This window comes from Carcharodon carcharias, chromosome 4 (genome assembly GCF_017639515.1).
Source record: "Carcharodon carcharias isolate sCarCar2 chromosome 4, sCarCar2.pri, whole genome shotgun sequence".
In the NCBI taxonomy this organism is placed as follows: Eukaryota; Metazoa; Chordata; class Chondrichthyes; order Lamniformes; family Lamnidae; genus Carcharodon; species Carcharodon carcharias.
In genome coordinates this window covers 36032472-36050600 of record NC_054470.1, presented here as the reverse complement: position 1 = coordinate 36050600, position 18129 = coordinate 36032472, and the positions used below count along the sequence as shown (strand labels likewise).

Here is an 18129-nt window from a genome sequence, read left to right as displayed (position 1 = left end):
CTTATAGTTCACCTCTCTTCTAATCTTACTTAGTTCTATTGAAGGGTCATTCGGACTCGAAACGTTAACTGTGCTCCTCTCCGCAGATGTTGCCAGACCTGCTGAGATTTTCCAGGTAATTTTGTTTTTGTTTTAAATATCATATATCAATTTTAGAGGGTTACATCCCGTACTGATAGTGCTGTAAATCCAATGGTGGGCTTTTAACAGGATTGCTTGACATAAATTTAAGCATACTTGAATCATCAAGGCAAGTAGTTTGAAGAGAAACTAATTTTGTATTATTTCTATAAAATGCCAACCACCTTCTGCCAGATATAATGTCTCATTTCGACACTGCTCTTTTCACTGCTTTGCAGAACACCTGCAGTCTGTCCGCAAGAATGACCCAAACCTCCCTGTCGCTTGCCATTTTAACACTCCACCCTGCTCTCTTGCCCACATGTCTGTCCTTGGCCTGCTGCATTGTTCCAGTGAAGCCCAAAGCAAACTGGAGGAACAGCACCTCATCTTCCGACTAGGCACTTTACAGCCTTCCGGACAGAATACTGAATTCAACAACTTTAGGTCTTGAGCTCCCTCCTCCATCCCTACCCCCTTTCTGTTTCTTCCCCCTTCCTTTTGTTTTTTTTTCTTTTCCAATAATTTATATAGATTTTTCTTTTCCCACCTATTTCCATTATTTTTAAATCTTTTATGCTTCCCCACCCCCACTAGAGCTATACCTTGAGTGCCCTACCATCCATTCTTAATTAGCACATTCTTTTAGATAATATCACCAACTTCAACACCTGTGTTCTTTTGTCTGTGACATCTTTTGACGATCTGCTCCTATCCTAACACCCCCCCCGCCTCCACTTCTCCCCCCCCACCTTAAACCAGTTTATATTTCCCTCTCCTTGTAAAGAAAGATCAGTTCTGTTGAAGGGTCATGAGGACTTGAAACGTCAACTCTTTTCTTCTCCGCCGATGCTGCCAGACCTGCTGAGTTTTTCCAGGTAATTCTGTTATTGTTTTGGATTTCCAGCATCCACAGTTTTTGGTTTTTGTTTTTATCTCTGCTCTTTTTATTGTTGTTGGAACTTTCACACAATTTTCTCATTGAGAACACTCTGCCTGACCTATTCACATTGGTTGTTGAGGGATGTATGGAAAGTTCCCAGGATGTTCTGCATCCGTCCTTGCAGAAAACTACCGCTCTTAGGTTTAATCACTCTCTTGTGTAGTGCACCCAAGATTGACAACATGTATAGGTAATCATGGGTGTGAATAAATTTCTTACCATTCAATGATGCAACACAGTGAAATTCTCTCATTTAGTGTTACTGCAGCAGATACTATACCTCCTGTAGATAACTAAAGATGGTGGACTCTGGAACTCACCACCTGAAAGGGTTGCAGAAAGCCTCATTGCATTTAAAAAACACTTGGCTATACACCTGAAATGTTGTAAACGACAGGGCTACAGACCAAGGGCTGGAAGGTGGGAATAGGCAAGATAACTCTTTTCGGCAGGCACGAACATGGTTGGCCTCATTCTGTGCCTTAACTCCATGTTTTTTTTTTACACCTTTTGCAGCTGTTAAGTGCCTTTTGCTAAAAACCAAATAAAATAGTGTACATTCAAACAACACAGGGTATTGAATTCATTTCCTATAAACAAATTCTTGATTGCAATTTCCAGGGGAAAAGAGTGTAAAATTAGAGAGAGTCTCCTGACAGGTAGCATGAATAATCGAAAAGCAGAATACTTCAGATACTGAACTCTGAAATAAGAACAGAAAATGCTGGAAATTCTCAGGTCAGGCAGCATCAACGGAAAGAGATGTAAGAGGTTTTGAGCAAGGGGCGGTGGCACAAGAACAAAGGAAGGTGTGTGATAGGATGGAAGACGGTCACCCCCAACACCCATGGTACCTTTCCATACAAATGCAAGACATGTAACATTTGCCCTTTTACCTCCCATTTCCTAACCATCCAAAGCCAAAAACACCCCTTCCGGGTTAAACAGCAATTTACAAGTTCCACAGATGTTGGCATATAAGTCAACCTTTGAAGGCTTGAAAAATCCCTCCAAAAACAGTGGTTGATTTATACACTGAGTATAAGATGTGGGTGGTGGCAATTTTGAAATGTCCTCAGCATCCAGTGCAAAGTGTGGGTGTGATTTAATCTCCCCCTCATCTTTGCAGCAGCCCGTATTGCCTGCTTGATCCCTTTGACCCAGTTATAAAGGTACTTGTAAGTAAAACATAAATTTGTGAATTTAAAAATGGAGACTGACTATGAATGAGTATAACATGCACTTACTGAAAAGTGCCAGGGGGAGGGAGACGTTGATTAGGCACTTTACAGCCTTTTGAACTCAACATCAAGTTCAACAACTTCAGACCTTAAACTTTCTTTTGTTTCCTTTGCTTTGCAAATTTTGATTTTTCTCCTATTTTTGCTTTCAGTCAGCAGCACACCTGTTCCAGGCACATCTTTTGTTTCTTTGATTCTTTTCTTGCATCATCACCATTCCCTTTGGCTCTTTAAGACTAACCTTTCTGTCTTTCAATCTCTCCTTTCTCCGTCCCTATCATAGGCCTTCCTTTTGTCCTTGTCCCACATACCCTTTGCTCACCTCGACACCTATGACACCTCGAACTTTTCCCAGTCTGATGAAAAGTAATCGACATGAAACATTAACTTTGTTTCTCTCTCTTCACAGATGCTGCCTGACCTGCTGAGTATTTCTCGCATTTTCTGTTTTTATTTAGGGAGCAAGAATACTATCAGAGGCCAGGAAACAATTAGGCTGCTTCTCACTTGACAAATAGTTTGTGGAGAAAAAGAAAACCAGAATGATCGTAAAATTGCCAGCCTATAAAGAGATTTAAAAAAAAAATCAGTACTCTGTTATTTCAGTCCTCAAGCACAGATAACCATGCAAATTCTATACATCGTTGGATGTCCTACTAAGCCATGGAGACTGAGCAAGATCTCAGAAGTGTTGAGTTAGCTGATCCAATTGAGCCAGTAGTTGAGGCACAACAAAATCAACGTCACTGTTTCCAGGCTATGAGAGGTTAAAAGTAAAAGGTCCTGCTTCAGAGCAATTCCCAATAACCCCTGTTGTAAAATATCAGTTTAAGATGCTCCCACTTTGTGGGAAAGTCTGTCGACATCCCATGTCCAGACATACATGTAGAATTGCATTTTCAATAAGGTATTAGAGGACGAAGGCACTCACAGAACAGTGCTCCAACAAAGGTCTTTATCTTCAGGTCAGGTTAAAGAAAAAAAAATCTGAAAAAAGGAAACTACGTAAATTAAGTAAAAGGGATATGTTTTGTCACTTGGTTGTACTGAACTTGAGCATTCCTGAAAAAGGAGACATGCTGTCAAAGCTTTTAGTTTTGCGTTCATCAGGGCAGGTGCAAAATTATCAAATTTCAAAGGGAACAACAATTTATACTACATGAGAAAAGAATGCTGATTGGTCCAGGCATTGCCATGGAGAATGCACGAAGGAGCATTTATCCCCCAAGCTTTTGCTTAAATTCAATAAAGGCAAGTCGACTCTGATTGGAAAACGTGTTGCCATTGGAAATGCACCAGGGAACAGTTGCCCCCATTAATTGAAAAAAGCACAGTTCTTAAACATATTGTCCTTGCAAAGGACAGGGCCCTGCGTATGAATACAGGTAGCTTTTCACAAGCCTAAGTGAACCACGTTGCGAGCTTGACAGATAACCTAAAATTGGTTTTCAGCAAGATTGTTCAGCAAGTGCTGTCCAACTGACAACATCTAAATGTTGGACACACTTGAGGTTTGCAAGCATGGACTGGTTGAGTATAGAAGAACCCAGAGTCCACTCGCCAACCAATCAGCACCCTTTTCTCATGCTGTATAAATTGCTGTTCCCTTTGAAATTTGGTATTCTTGTGACTTTCCTGATGAATGCAAGACAAAAAGCTTCAACAGATTTTGTCCTTTTCAGCAATAAAATGGACATAGTACCAAAAAGATAGTAGAATGCAAAGTTAAAACCTACATGTTTGTTTCTATTAAAAGAATAGAATTTTAGGAAATGTTTGTTCAACGTAATCTATTTCAGTCTACAAAAGTCCCCTTAAAAAGTGCTTACTGTTTTTTAGGACAGTGGATGCATCAACATTTACTTGTTCCAGAATTTGCTTATAAAACAGCAAGCTCAAATGTAGTTACACTTTCAGAATACAGGGACTATTTTTCAAATTTCATTTATTGCAAATCAAATTTAGTTCCTTAACAATCTCTTTGGAATAGAAATGACTGGAAGGAGAGGCAAAATTGGGATATATTCCGAGCTTGATTCTTTATGTTAGTCTTAGGAACATAGAAAAGAACATAGGAACAAAGGCCCCTTGAGCCTGTCACCACACTATCCCGGTATCCCTTGATGTCATTGGTATCTAGAAATCTATTGACCTCTGCTTTGAACATAATCAATGACCGAGCCTCTACCGTCTTCTGAGATAAAGAATTCCAAAGATTCACAACCCTCTGACTGAATAAATTCCTCATCTCTATCCTAAATGGCCTATCTCTTATTCTGAGACTGTGTCCCCTGGTTTTAGACCACCCCAACAAGGAGAAATATCCTTCCTGTATCTACCCTGACGAGCCCTAAAAGGATTTTGTACACTTCAATGATGTTATCTCTCATTCTTCTAAACTCGAGAGAATACAGGCCCAATCTCAATCTCTCCTCATACAACAATCCTGCCATGTCAGGGATTAGCCTGGTAAATTTAGTTGCACTCCCTCTATGGCCAGTATATCCTTCCTTAAGCAAGGAGATGAAAACTGCACACAATACTCCACCTCTCTCAATACTCTCACCAAGGGTCTATACAGCTGCAGCAAAACTTCCTCACTCTTGCATTCAAATTGCCCTTTGAAGAAGGCTAACGTAGCATTTGCCTTCGTAATTGATTGTTGCATCTGCATGTAAGCTTTCAGTGACTACGAACAACACCATCCAGGTTTCTTTGGATACTAACACTTTCCAATCTCTCCCTGTTTAAGAAGTACTCTGCATTTCTGTTTTCCCTACCAAAGTGGATAAGCACATTTTTCCACATTATATTCCACCTGTCATGTTCTTGCTCATTCGCTTATCTTGTCTAAATCCCCATGAAGCGCCTTTGCATCCTCCTCACAACTCCCACTCCCATCAAGTTTTGTGTCACCAGCAAACTTGGAAATATTACATTTGGTCCCCACATCCAAATCATTGATATAGATTGTGAATAGCTAGGGCCCAAGCACTGATACTTGCAGTCCCCCACTGCTCACAGCCTGTCAACCTGGAAATTATTATTTTTATTTGTTCATGGGATGTGGGCATTGCTGGCTGTTCCAGCATTTATTGCCAATCCCCAATTACTCTCGAGAAGGTGGCGGTTAGCTGCCTTCTTGAACCCTTACTCCTACCATAGTGCTGTTAGGGAGGGAGTTCCGAGATTTTGACCCAGCAACAGTGAAGGAACAGTGATATATTTCCAAGACAGGATGGTGAGTGGCTTGGAGGGGAACTTCCAGGTGGTGGTGTTCCTATCTGCTTGCTGCCCTTGTCCTTTTTGATGGTAGTGCTCAAGGGTTTGGAAGATGCTGTATAAGGAGACTTTGTGAGTTTTTGCAGAGCATCTTGTAGATGGTACACACTGCTGCTATTGCCGTCAGTGGCGGAGGGAGTGAATATTTGTGGATCATCCACTCGGCTCTTCTGGCTGAAGATTGTTGCAAATGCCTCATCTTTTGCACTGATGCCCTCAGCTCTCCCATCACTGAGGATGGGGATATTTGTGAAGCCTCCATCTCCAATGAGTTGTTTAACCATCTACCACCATTCACGGCTGGATGTAGCATTACTGCAGAGCTTGGATCTGATCCATTGATTGTGGAATCACTTAGCTCTGTCTATCACTTGCTGCTTGGCACGCAAGTGGTCCTGTGTTGTAGCTTCACCAGGTTGACACCTCATTTTTAGGTATGCCCAGTGCATACCAGGGTTGATCCCCTGGCTTAGTGGTAATGATAATGATATGCTGGGCCATGAAGTTACAGATTGTGGTCCAGTACGGTTCTGTTGCTGCCTATGGACCATAATGCCTCATGGTTGCGTAGTCGAGGTGCTAGATCTGTTTTAAACCTATCCCATTTAGCACTGTGGTTGTGCCACACAATACGATGGAGGGTATCCTCAATGTGAAGACGAGACTTCTTCTCCAGTGGTCACTCTTACCGATACTGTCATGGACGGGTGCTTCTGTGGCAGGCAGGTTGGTGAGGATGAGGCCAAGTATGTTTTTCCCTTTTGCTGGTTCCCTCACCACCTGCTGCAGACCCAGTTTTGCAGCTACATTCTTTAGGACTCGGCCAGCTTGGTCTGTAGTGGTGCTACCGAACCATCTTGGTGATGGACATTGAAGGTCCCCACACAGAGTACATTCTGCGCCCTTGCCACTCAGTGCTTCCTCCAAGTGGTGTTCAACATGGAGAAGTCCTGATTCAAGAGTTGGGGAAGGGTGGGGTACATGGTAATCGGCAGGAGGTTTACTTGCCCACGTTTGACCTAATGCCATGAGATCTTTATACATGAATAGGATGGGAATAGAGGGATACGGACCCCAGAAGTGCAAAATGTTTTAGTTGACTGGCAATATGATCGGCGCAGGCTTGGAGGGCCGAAGGGCCTGTTCCTGTGCTGTACTTTTCTTTGTTCTTTATTTCATGGGGTCCAGAGTCAACGTTGTGGACTCCCAGGGCAATTCCCTCCCGACATCACTGTGCCATCAGCTCGCTGGGTCTATCCTGCCGGTGGGACAGGACATACCCAGGGATGGTGATGGTGGTGTCTGGGACATTGTCTTTAAGGTGCGATTCCATGAGACAAGATTCCTAATGTTAGTAAGGGGGACTTTGCAGGGTCGACAAGGCCGAGTTATCATTTCTGATGCCTAGGTCAAAGCCGGGTGGTCCGTCTGGTTCCATTCCTTTTAGACTATTTGGTGGTTTGATACAACTGAGTGGCTTGCTCGGCGATTCCAGAGGGCATTTAAGAGTCACACGTAGGCCAGATCAGTTAAGGATAGTGGAATTGCTTCTCTAAAAGGACTTAAGTAAACCAGATAGGTTTTTACGACAATCGATTCACAGTCATCATTAGAGTTTTAATTCCAGATTGTGGTGGGATTTAAACCCGGGTCAGAACATTACTCTGGGTCTCTGGATTACCAGTCCAGGGACAATACCACTACACCACTGCCTCCCCTAATCCATTTATCTTTGTTTTCTTTCCTTAACCAATCCTCAATCCATGCCGGTATATTACCCACAAACCTACACACACTAATTTTGCTTGCTAACTTTTTGTGCGAGACCTTATTGAAAACCTCCTGAAAATTCAAATATGCCACATCTACCATATCTATCTACCTTATCTATCCTGCTAGTAACACCGCTAGTAGCATCCTCAAAAAACAGGTTTGTCAAACATGATTTCCCTTTCATAAATCCATGTTGACTCTGCCCCATCATTTTCTAAATGCACAGTTATCACATCATTCATAACAGATGATGGCATTTTCCCAGAGGATTTATCAACTTTAGTCTTATTCATATTCCATATGATTAGCAATTGCCTGGTTATGTTTTTTTATTCGTTGCTAGGCAAGTATTTATTGCCCTTGTTCAGGGGGTATTAAGAGTCAACTGCAGGTAGGGACAGCAGATTTCCTTCTTAAAGGACGTTAGTGACATCATCAGACTTTTAATTCTAGATTCCATCTGCCATGATGGGATTCGAACCCTGGGTCTCTGGATTACCAGTCCAGGGACAATACCACTTCACCACTGCCTCCCCATGTGCAAGTACCAGTACAACAGATGACCCAAAAAACCCAAACTGAATTGTTTGACGATATATTGAAGTGATTTAATTGAAATGTCATTTTTGAAGCAGTAGATCAATTTTTTAAGCCTTACCCTGTCTTGAAGGTTTGGGTTGACCCCAACGTTGCAGAGGTACTGTACCACTTCCACATTACCATAGCGGGCTGCCACATGGAGGGCAGTTTCACCAGACTGCAGTGAAACATAAACAAAACTAAGATTTCAAAATTTCACACAAATTGAAATTCACTATGAAGGAAACAAACACTGAATAGTACAAAGGACACATTTCATAAGGGGACTTGCAGTCAGGCTTTCTGAATACAAAGCATTTAAAAAATGTATCAGTACTTAGCTACGAAAACACTAAAGTAGAAATAAAATTCCTCTGGACAAGTAAAAAATTAGTTCAGCAATAATCCAGCAGCTTTTATTTAATGTGGTTTAATGTAGATGGGGAAAGAGCAGGGGTGCTGGATCATTGCAAGCCTTTTAAAAAATGCCAGCATTGCTCTCATGGGCTGAATGGCCTCCTCCTGTGCTGTATTATTCTAATTCTTAGAAGGACACAGAATCACTTTAACTATCAATTAAATTCAATATTGCTCTCTTGCCTCTGTACCTGGATAAAGAAGAAATGTTCCAGGCACAATAATTATGATGAAGAACAATAAGGAAGAAAGAGGATCTTATACTTGTATAATCCCTTCAATGTAGAAAAAACATCCCAAGACACTTCACAGGGACTTGCAGAAAATAGCCACTGAGACACAGAAGCAGATATTATGGAAGGGTAACTAACAGTTTGGTTAAACATGTGGGTTTTAAGGAGAATCTTAAAAGAGTAGGAAATAGAAGGATTATGGAGGAAATAACAGACAGCCCTGGGAACTGGCCAGCCAAACCGAGAACTATCTGTGATGGGGTGAAGGAAGGAAGTATGCACATGAGGCTGACTCAGGGAACAGAATGATTGAAGGGTGGATGTTTGTAGAGTTGTAGGAGATTAGCTTAATGAGACTGTAGTGGAATTTAAAGAGACCCATGAGAAATGGGCCATGGCAAATATTTAAGCTGTTGGGGATGTTGCAGCCAGGTGGGGATGATGGGTGAGTGGGACTTGGTGCAAGATAGAATATAAGGAGCAGAGTTTTGGACAAATTAGATTTTATGGCAGGTGGAGGATGAGTGGCTTGCAGGAGGAACGCTGGAATGATTGTATCTTAAGGTGACAAAGCCATGAACAAGGGTTTTAGTGGTGGATGGGACTGAGGTGGTAACATGGATGAACGTTGCTGCAGACATGAGAGATGGTACAAGGGGAAAAATTGTGAGGTTGCACAGAGTGCTGTGGTTACAAAGAGTTTGACCCATTCTGCAACATTGGCTGTAGAGGGAGATGGGATCAGTGGCAAAGGAATGGAGTTTGTCACAGGGCCAGAAATTGATGGCTCAAGTGTTCATTGGCAAAGTTTTACAGTCCTGCCAGCAAGTTTGTAAGCTGGGGGGGGTGGAGAGAGGAGGAGGAGGAGGAAAGGAGGAACGGGGACATTAGATTCCCTGCCGACCTCATGCCCTCGCCCAACTTATCCCCAATTGATGTGGGGAGGTGAGGCTTAGGGTGGTCCATCCACCCTCGCCCCAAATGAGGCCCTTAAGTGGCCATTATTAGTTACTTAAAGGCTGCTTCCAGCCTGGCCTTAATTTTGGCGCTGATGGGAGTTCAGAGGCAGGTCACCCAGCTGGAGCATTGGGTATGAAGGGCCTCCCTCATGGGCCCTCTTTCAACATTCAGCACCCCCACTAAGGTCTCCCTTTCCTTGGCCTCTCCAAGACCCCACATTTCTCTCTCCACCTGCCAGCCTCCCCTGCTATTGTGAAATCCCCCGCACTCACCTGGTCCTGGGCTCTGGGACTTAGAATCTGGGGACTGCTTGTAGACCCAGTCCTGGCCACTGCTGTTGTTGTTGAGACATCAGAGCTACTGGCCAATCAGTTTGGCCGGTAGTTCTCAGAGGCTGAACTTTTGCCCAAGTGAGGGACGGAAGCCCCATCTCCAGGCAATTAACGCTCCGTGGAGTGTTAAATGGCTGTGCGGCCACTGTAATCGGCGAGGATGCAATCCCCATCCTCTCTCCAGGTGGAAGGGCGAGAAACCTCGCCAACTGAAAAATCCTGCCCCAGAACTTTTTGCTGGAGGAAGCTGAGACTCATCTAAGATTGGATGCCAGACAAATAGTCTGACAGCACAGAGCCAGTGGAGGGGTTACAAAGGACTGTGGACAAGAAGAGCTGGGTAATTCTGTATATCTGGAAGGCCACCCCATGTTCTTGGATAATCGCCAAGGAACAGTTTGTACATTACAGTGAAAGTGTCATGGATAGATCCTTGATCAACTTCTGGAGTGATGGTTTGGAGGTGGGAACAGAGGTCATTAATGAAGGTGCTCTGTCCTACCATCAGAGTAAACGTGGAACGAAATGACGGCAGTCCCATGAAGCCCAACAAGAGGATGGTGTAGTTGAAAGTTGTTAACTTTACAATAAATATTTACTCTCAAATATCTACAAAACATATTTTGTTACCCAGGAGTAATTTTTAAAATCTGAGATTATAATGGATCTGCTGCCGAAGCTGATCATTTCCTGAAGTCACATTTTATACCTTTCATAGTGAATTTTATTAATTCCAAATCCTGTTCAGAAAATTGACTGAATCTACAGGCAAGACAATAATGCTAGAGCTTCTCACCAATTCAATTACAAAAATTTTTTTTTTTTTTTTAAAACTCCATCCAAATAAATTAATTTATAAACAACCTAATTTAAGAGTGTATTTACTTACATTATGAAAGTAACATTGGTATTAATTTTAAATATTTGCTTACCTTGTCTTGTACGTTCAATGGACATTCTTTCTGAAGCAAGAACTTTAACATTTCAGTATGGCCATGTCTTGCTGCCCAATAAAGTGCATTTGAGCCAGACTAGAGGCAAATGAAATTAATTTTGTAAAGAGTCATCTAAAGTATTTGATGCACAAAGGAAATATTATAATTTTCAGGTAACTTTTTAAAGTGAACTTTATTGGACTCATTTACAAACTTCTGAATTCCCAGTCAATTAAATAAACATTCATTAAAATATGTTTGCATAAATAGCAACTGGCTTTTACTTAAAATTGCAGGAGCTTTAGGGAAATTATATAGATACCAAATGGCCACTTTTATTTTCTATAGCTTATGACAACGTGAGACTTCCCACTTACATATGTGAGATGTATGGTAATTCAGTGTCAAGAAATAAAAGACGTTCAGTTATAAACATTACTTTTTGAGAAGTTCCAGTACAAACCTTGTCCTGTACATCAATCTTTGCTCCCTTCTGGATGAGCAAGTTAAGAATCTGGACGTTTCCACAACCAGCTGCAATCATCAGGGGAGGTGTTCCGTGCTGCAGAAAGGTTAAACAAATTCAATAAATGTAGTGGGAAATGGAGATTTAAGTGTCTAATTTTCCTCTTCTGTTTAAGTTGAATACTTATTAAAGGGCGCTCATCTTTTAGCTCAAGAGCCAAATGTGTGGCCCTTGGGCTGGATACTGTGCGATCCATGGCAAACACATCTGGAGTGTGTGCCTGCAGCTCAAGGAGCTTCAGTTCCCAGTTGATGAGTTGGAGTCTGAAATTTAGACTCTGTGACGCATGGGGAGGGGGAAGTTAGCTGGACACTTTGTTCCAAGAGGCAATCACACGCCTTCAGCTAGGTAGATCAGAATTGCTTCATGGTCATGGGCAGGAGGCTATGACCATAAGAGAGGCAGGTATGGGAATCCAGAAGGTTGCAATGGATCAGCCCTTGCAATGGTCCAACAGGCTCAATGTTCCTGCAGCTTGTGTGGACGAGAGCAGGGACTCCAGGGAGGATGAATAAACTGATCATTGCACTGAGCAAATTAGGAGAGGGTAAATAAGATTGGAGGGTTGAATGTGTGACTAAAAATTGGTGTGGGAGACATGATTTTTGATTCATGGCACACTGGCACCAGTACTGGGGAAAGAGAGCTGTACCATTGGGATGGCCTCTACCTGATCTATGCTGGGACCAGTATATTGGCGAATCATAAAACTAGGGCTGTAAACTAAATAGTTTGGGGGTGCGTGTGGGTGTGGGTGTGGGTGTGTGTGTGGGGGGTGGGGGGGGCGGGGGAGGGGGGAGGATTCAGGTGAGAAGAGGTTCAGAAAATTAAAAAGAGAAAGGACAAAGCAATAGTGTAGGATCGCACTGCAGTTAATGACAACCAGAGTGTGACAGGTTTGTACAATCTGTCCCTTCCTAAGAGCGCACCAGCAACTCAAGTTAGAGTAGGGAAAAACAGTAAAAAGACAGAACCAAAAGGTATTTATCTGAATGCATTTAGCATTCGTAACAAGACAGATGAATTGATAGCACAAAAAGAAGTAAATGTGTATGATATATTAGCCATCACAGAGACATGGAGCTGCATTTTACGGCGGGGGGGGGGGGGTCATTGAGGACTGCTTGCCTCTTCCCCACCCATCCCTGAAAGGCTCTGCGCCAATACAAGCTATGGGTGGGCTAAATTGGTGAACAGTAGGATTTCCGCCCCTCACTGGGTATGAGGTGGGTCAAGCGGACCAAGTGTCAGTAGGGGTACATTCTCACAAGGGGAAAAGGTAGGTCAAACAAATCCAGAGCACCTTGGATGATGAAAGAGATAGAGGGGAAGATGAAGCAGAAAAAGGGTGCACATGACAGATGTCAGGTGGATAATATAATTGAGAACGAGGCTAAATATAGTAAGTTTAAAGGAAAGTGAGAAAGAAATAAAAGCAGTAAAGAGAGAGTACGAGGGGACATTGGCAGCTAACAGAAAAGGGAATCCAAAAGTCTTCTATAAGCATATAAACAGTAAAAAGGGTAAAAACTAGTAAAATGGTAAAAGGAGGCGTGGGCCGAAAGGGACCAAAAAACAGATGGACACATGGAGGCAGAGGGCATGGCTGAAGTACTAAGTGAGCACTGTGCATCTGTCTTTACCAGGAAGATGCTGCCAAAGTCATAGTTAAAGAGGAAATAACTGAGACACTGGATGGGTTAAAAATTGATAAAGAGCAGGTATTAGCTAGGCTAGCTGTACTCAAAGTTAATAAATCACCAGGAAAGGATAAAATGCATCCGAGGATATTGAGGGAAGCAAGGGCGGAAATTGCAGTGACACTGGCAATAATTTTCCAATCCTCCTCAGATACAGCGGTGGTCCCAGACTCCTAGACAACTGCAAATGTTACACATTTGTTCAAAGAAGGGTGCAAGATAAGCAAGGGACTCACAGGACAGTCAGTTTAACCTCAGTGGTGGGAAAGCTTTTAGAAATGATCATTTGGCATAAAATTAACAGTTACTCGGTCAAATGTGGATCAATTAAGGAAAGCCAGCATGAGTTTGTTAAAGGCAAATAGCATTTAATAAACTTGATTTGAGTTTTTTGATGAGGTAACAGAGAGGGTTGATGGGGGTGATGCAGTTGCTAAAGTGTTAATGGACTCCCAAAAGGAATTGAATAAAAGTGTTATATAACAGGCTTGTCAGCAAGATTGAAGCCCATGGAACAAAAGGGACACTGGCAGTATGGATACAAAGTTGGTTGGGAGATAGGAAAGAGAATAGTGGTGAAGGGTTGCTTTCAGATTCGAAGGTGGTGTTTCCCAGGGGTTGATGTTAGGACCAGTGCTTTCCTTGATGTTGAACTAGACGAAGGGGTACAGGGCACAATTTAAAAACTTGCAGATGGCACAAAACTTTGAAGCACTGTGAACTGTGAGGAGGATAATGAAACTTGAAGAGGATACAGGCAGACTGAAGTTATGATAGATGAAATTCAATACAAAGAAGTGTGAAGTGATTCATTTTAGGAAGAGAAATGAAAGGGAATATAAAATAAAGAGTACAATTCTAAATGGGGTGCAGCAGCAGAAGGGCCTGGAGGTATATGTGTACAAATCACAGAAGGCATCAAAGGCAGGTTAAAAAGTGGTTAATAAAGCACATAGAACTATGGGCTTTACAAATACAGGCATAGACTGCAAAAGCAAGTAACTTTATAATGAACCTGTACAAAACCAGTGGTTTGGCCTCAACTGGAACATTGCCCAGGAATTTTGACGTTGGCCTGACACACTGGCAAGTAAAATGAAGCATGGTGATGTCAGGCATGCGTCCTGACATCACCGCACGTCATTTAGATCTTTCGTTCGGTGGGCGCGTGCCAGAGGCGGCTACACACCTGCCGAACTGTCAAAGGCCTGTTAAGGTCACTAAAAAACCAATTAAAGCACTTATCAACGCTGCCCGTCCAGCCTTAAGGTTGATGGGCAGGTGAAGTGCCCAAGTGGCTTTCGTGTTTTTCAGGAAACCTCATCCAAGATTTTAATAATTGAATAAATAATTTTTGCACAATTCATAAACATGTCTCAGCTCGTGGGGACATGTGCAAATCATTTTTATGCTTCTTTATTAAAAAAATCTCTATGTACTTAATCTCCCTGAGGCAGCTCCATGCCTCAGCGAGATTGCTGCGCTCGTTTGTGCGCATGCATGAAAGGGCACAGGCTCTGACTCTCCCTCTTCCTCCCACCCACACAGGTAGTAGTGCTGTTATCCATGAATCACGCTAGGCAGGTCTTAATTGGCCCGCCCATATAAAATGGTAGCGATTGGCTCCGCGCCTGTTCACGACAGGCAGAAAATTCTGTCCATTATGTCCAATTCTGGGCACCACACCTTTGGAAGGATGTGGAGGCTTTAAAGAGGGTACAAAAAAGATTCACGAGAATGGTTGCAGGGATGAGGTACTTGGTTATGTGGACAGATTGGAGAAGCTGTGTTGTACCCCTCAGAGGAGGTTCAAGTTGAAGCCTTCAGAAGAGAATTGGATGATTATCTAATGAGAAAAATATTGAAGGACTGAGGGGGAAAAAGACAGAGGAGTGAGACTAGGCAGGTTGCTCTTGCAAAGCCAGTATGGGCACAGGAGTTCTGTGCTGTAGTCAATCTATGGCTCTATGATTGATTTTATGAAATTTACTTTTACTTAATATTTTATGAAATCACACACCAGGTGAAATAATTCACCTGTTGAGATGACATAAAACTAGTTCCAAAGATTATGTCTTTGATCTTCTAGTATATAGAACAATTATGAACTGGTCATATAATGTGCGTCTGTTTAGGCCCACTGTTTGAATATTGGTTTAATTTTGTACTATTGGTGAGTAATCAACAAATACCAAGAAGAGGAATGCTTTTTAAAAAAACATTTAAACAATTATAATAAGTAGTGCTCTTATAAAATAACGTTCTTATAAAAAACACTTTGTAGCACAATAGATTGGAAACAACAGATTAGAAATCCAGAGCAGCTTGAGGAAGGATGTGCGCTTACTATTTCCTACACTGAATTCCCAAGCTACTCAACCTTACCACCCTTGGAAATCCAAATGCTTCCTCATGGTGGATGTTGGTCTGTGGGTGAGGATGGGGCAGTGTGTGGAGGGTAGTGAAGAGAGGATTATAAAGAGACTACAAAAACCCTACAACAATATTAAGAGGACTTTTTTAAAAATTAAATTAACAGGATGTGTGTTTCACTGGCTGGGCCAGCATTTATTGCCCATCGCTAGTTGCCCTTGAGAAGGTGGTGGTGAGCTGCCTTCTTGAACCGCTGCAGTCCATGTGGTGTGGGTACACCCACAGTGCTGCTAGGGGGGCAGTTCCAGGATTTTGACTCAGCGACAGTGAAGGAACGGTGATATATTTCCAGGTCAGGATGGTGACTGACTTGGAGGGGAACCTCCAGGTGGTGGTGTTCCCATCCATCTGCTGCCTTTATCCTTCTAGATGGTAGCAGTCGTGGGTTTGGAAGGTGCTGTCTAAGGAGCCTTGCTGAATTCCCGAAGTGCACCTTGTAGATGGTACACACTGCTGCCACTGTTCGTTGGTGGTGGAGGGAGTGAATGTTTGTGGATATGGTGCCAATCAAGCAGGCTGCTTTGTCCTGGATGGTGTCAGTCTTTGAGTGGACAAAAGAGCTGAACACCTGTGGTGAGGTGAGTGTGACTGCCCTTGACATCAAAGCCGCATTTGACGAGTGTAGCATTTAGCAGCCCTAGCAAAACTGGAGTCAATAAGAATCAGGGGGAAAACTCTCTGCTGGTTGGAATCATACCTAGCACAAAGGAAGATGTCAGAGGTCAGTCATCCAGGCAAGTGGATCACACTCCTGACTTGTGCCTTGTGGATGGTGGACAGGCTTTGGGGAGTCAGATGGTGAGTTACTCATCACACGATTCCTAGCCTCTGACCTGCTCTTGTAATCACAGTATTTACATGACTAGTCCAGTTCAGTTTCTGGTCAATGGTAACCTCCAGGATGTTGATAGTGGGAGATTCAGTGATGGCAATGCCATTGAATGTCAAGGGGCAATGGTTAGATTCGCTCTTGTTGGAGATGGTCATTGCCTAGCACAAATGTTACTTGCCACTTGTCAGCCCAAGCCTGAATATTGTCCAGTTCTTGCTGCATTTGGACATGGACTACTTCAGTATCTGCGGAGTTACTAATGGTGCTGAACATTGCACATTCATGAGCGAACATCCCCACTTCTGACCTTATGATGGAAGGAGGGTCATTGATGGGGCAGCTGAAGATGGTTGGGCTGAGGGCACTACTCTGAGGAACTCCTGCAGTGATGTCCACGAGCTGAAATGACTGACCTCCAACAACTATCTTCCTTTGTGCTAGGTCTGACTCCAACCAGCGGAGAGTTTTCCCCGATTCCCATTGACTCCAGTTTTGCTAGGGCTGCTTGATGCCACTCTTGGTCAAATGCGGCTTTGATGTCAAGGGCAGTCACGCTCACCTCAAGAGTTCAGCTCTTTTGTCCATGTTTGAACCAAGGCTTTAATGAAGTCAGGAGCTGAGTTGTCCTGGAAGAATCTAAGCTGGGCGTCAGTGAGCAGATTATTGCTAACCAAGTGCCGCTTGATAGCACTGTTGATGACCCCTTCCATTACTTTCCTGATGATCGAGAGTGGACTGATAGGGTGGTATATGGCCAGGTTGGATTTGTCCTGTTTTTTGTGTACAGGACATACCTGGGCAATTTTCCACACAGCCGGAAAATTGAATTCAATGGAAAACAGTCTGTTCAATTGCCTAACAGTAACTCTTCAGTAAAAACTAGACATCCACAGCAATCAGGGTTTCCTCTGTCATTAATATGAATTTTCCCCTGTGCTTTATGTTAATATATCAGACAGCCTATAGCATTTTACACAATTTTGAGTACCTTAATAACATGAAATTACCTACAATTACCATAATTAAGCTACAGGAGCCAGAAATATGTTGGTTATGCAAGTGTACAAGGTGATGTAATTTCATGTAACATATACTATAATAAGGTGAATTTAACTTTTTAATCATTTTACATACTCTATTATTAAATCATTGGATTGTGAGAGGATGAACATAATAGGCACCTGTTATTTTGAAATCTGGGCAGGAAATAATTCTCCAGTCATTAACAAAACTTACCAAAGGATGAAAAGGAAATTACCTTGTTAGCCTGGTTTATGTCATAATTGGCAAGGGATCCAAGAAGGTGCTGTAGACCGGGAACATTGTCATCATTGATGGCATGGATAATTGCTTTCATTACAAAAGAATCCTCTTCATCCTTTTTAACAAGACAACAAAAAAAACCAATCACTTTTGGAAGCCAACCAACAAATAGCTGGTCAAAGACTACTGAACATGTGGATAGGAGGAAAGACTATTTATGTTATTTTCAAAAATAGCAATTTATACATAGATAAAATAAGCTGAAAATTATTCTGAATCCTCTGGAAATCCAGCTTTTAATTTAATTTTAAAAAGAGTGCACTTTAAGCAATGATGACAGAACTGTGTCCAGATTTAGCACTTGGGATCTAAATTAAAATCAAAATTCAAGAGCTCCACAGATTGATTAGCAAGATAATTCAATGGACAGTTAAACCATACAGACAAGCAAGGTACCAGATTTAATCCTGCTCTGGGAGTGAACTAACTGATATAAGCCAGGGCAGCAGTTAGGCCACAACAATTAGCCTAACAATAACAGCTTGTATTTAACGTGAAGT

General features: G+C 42.4%; 1 protein-coding gene across 7 annotated transcripts in view; it reads right to left on the bottom strand.

The window, feature by feature from the left end:
• The window catches only part of dapk1 (death-associated protein kinase 1), a 225658-nt gene that overhangs the window by 77641 nt on the left and 129888 nt on the right, over positions 1–18129 (bottom strand). For all 7 annotated transcript variants that reach the window (XM_041186193.1, XM_041186194.1, XM_041186192.1 and 4 more), the window contains 4 exons: positions 17565–17684; positions 11279–11377; positions 10813–10911; positions 8018–8116 (listed from right to left, as the gene is read on the bottom strand). In XM_041186193.1, the coding sequence (XP_041042127.1) occupies positions 8018–8116; positions 10813–10911; positions 11279–11377; positions 17565–17684 (417 nt within the window). The remainder of the gene's footprint in view (positions 1–8017; positions 8117–10812; positions 10912–11278; positions 11378–17564; positions 17685–18129) is intronic.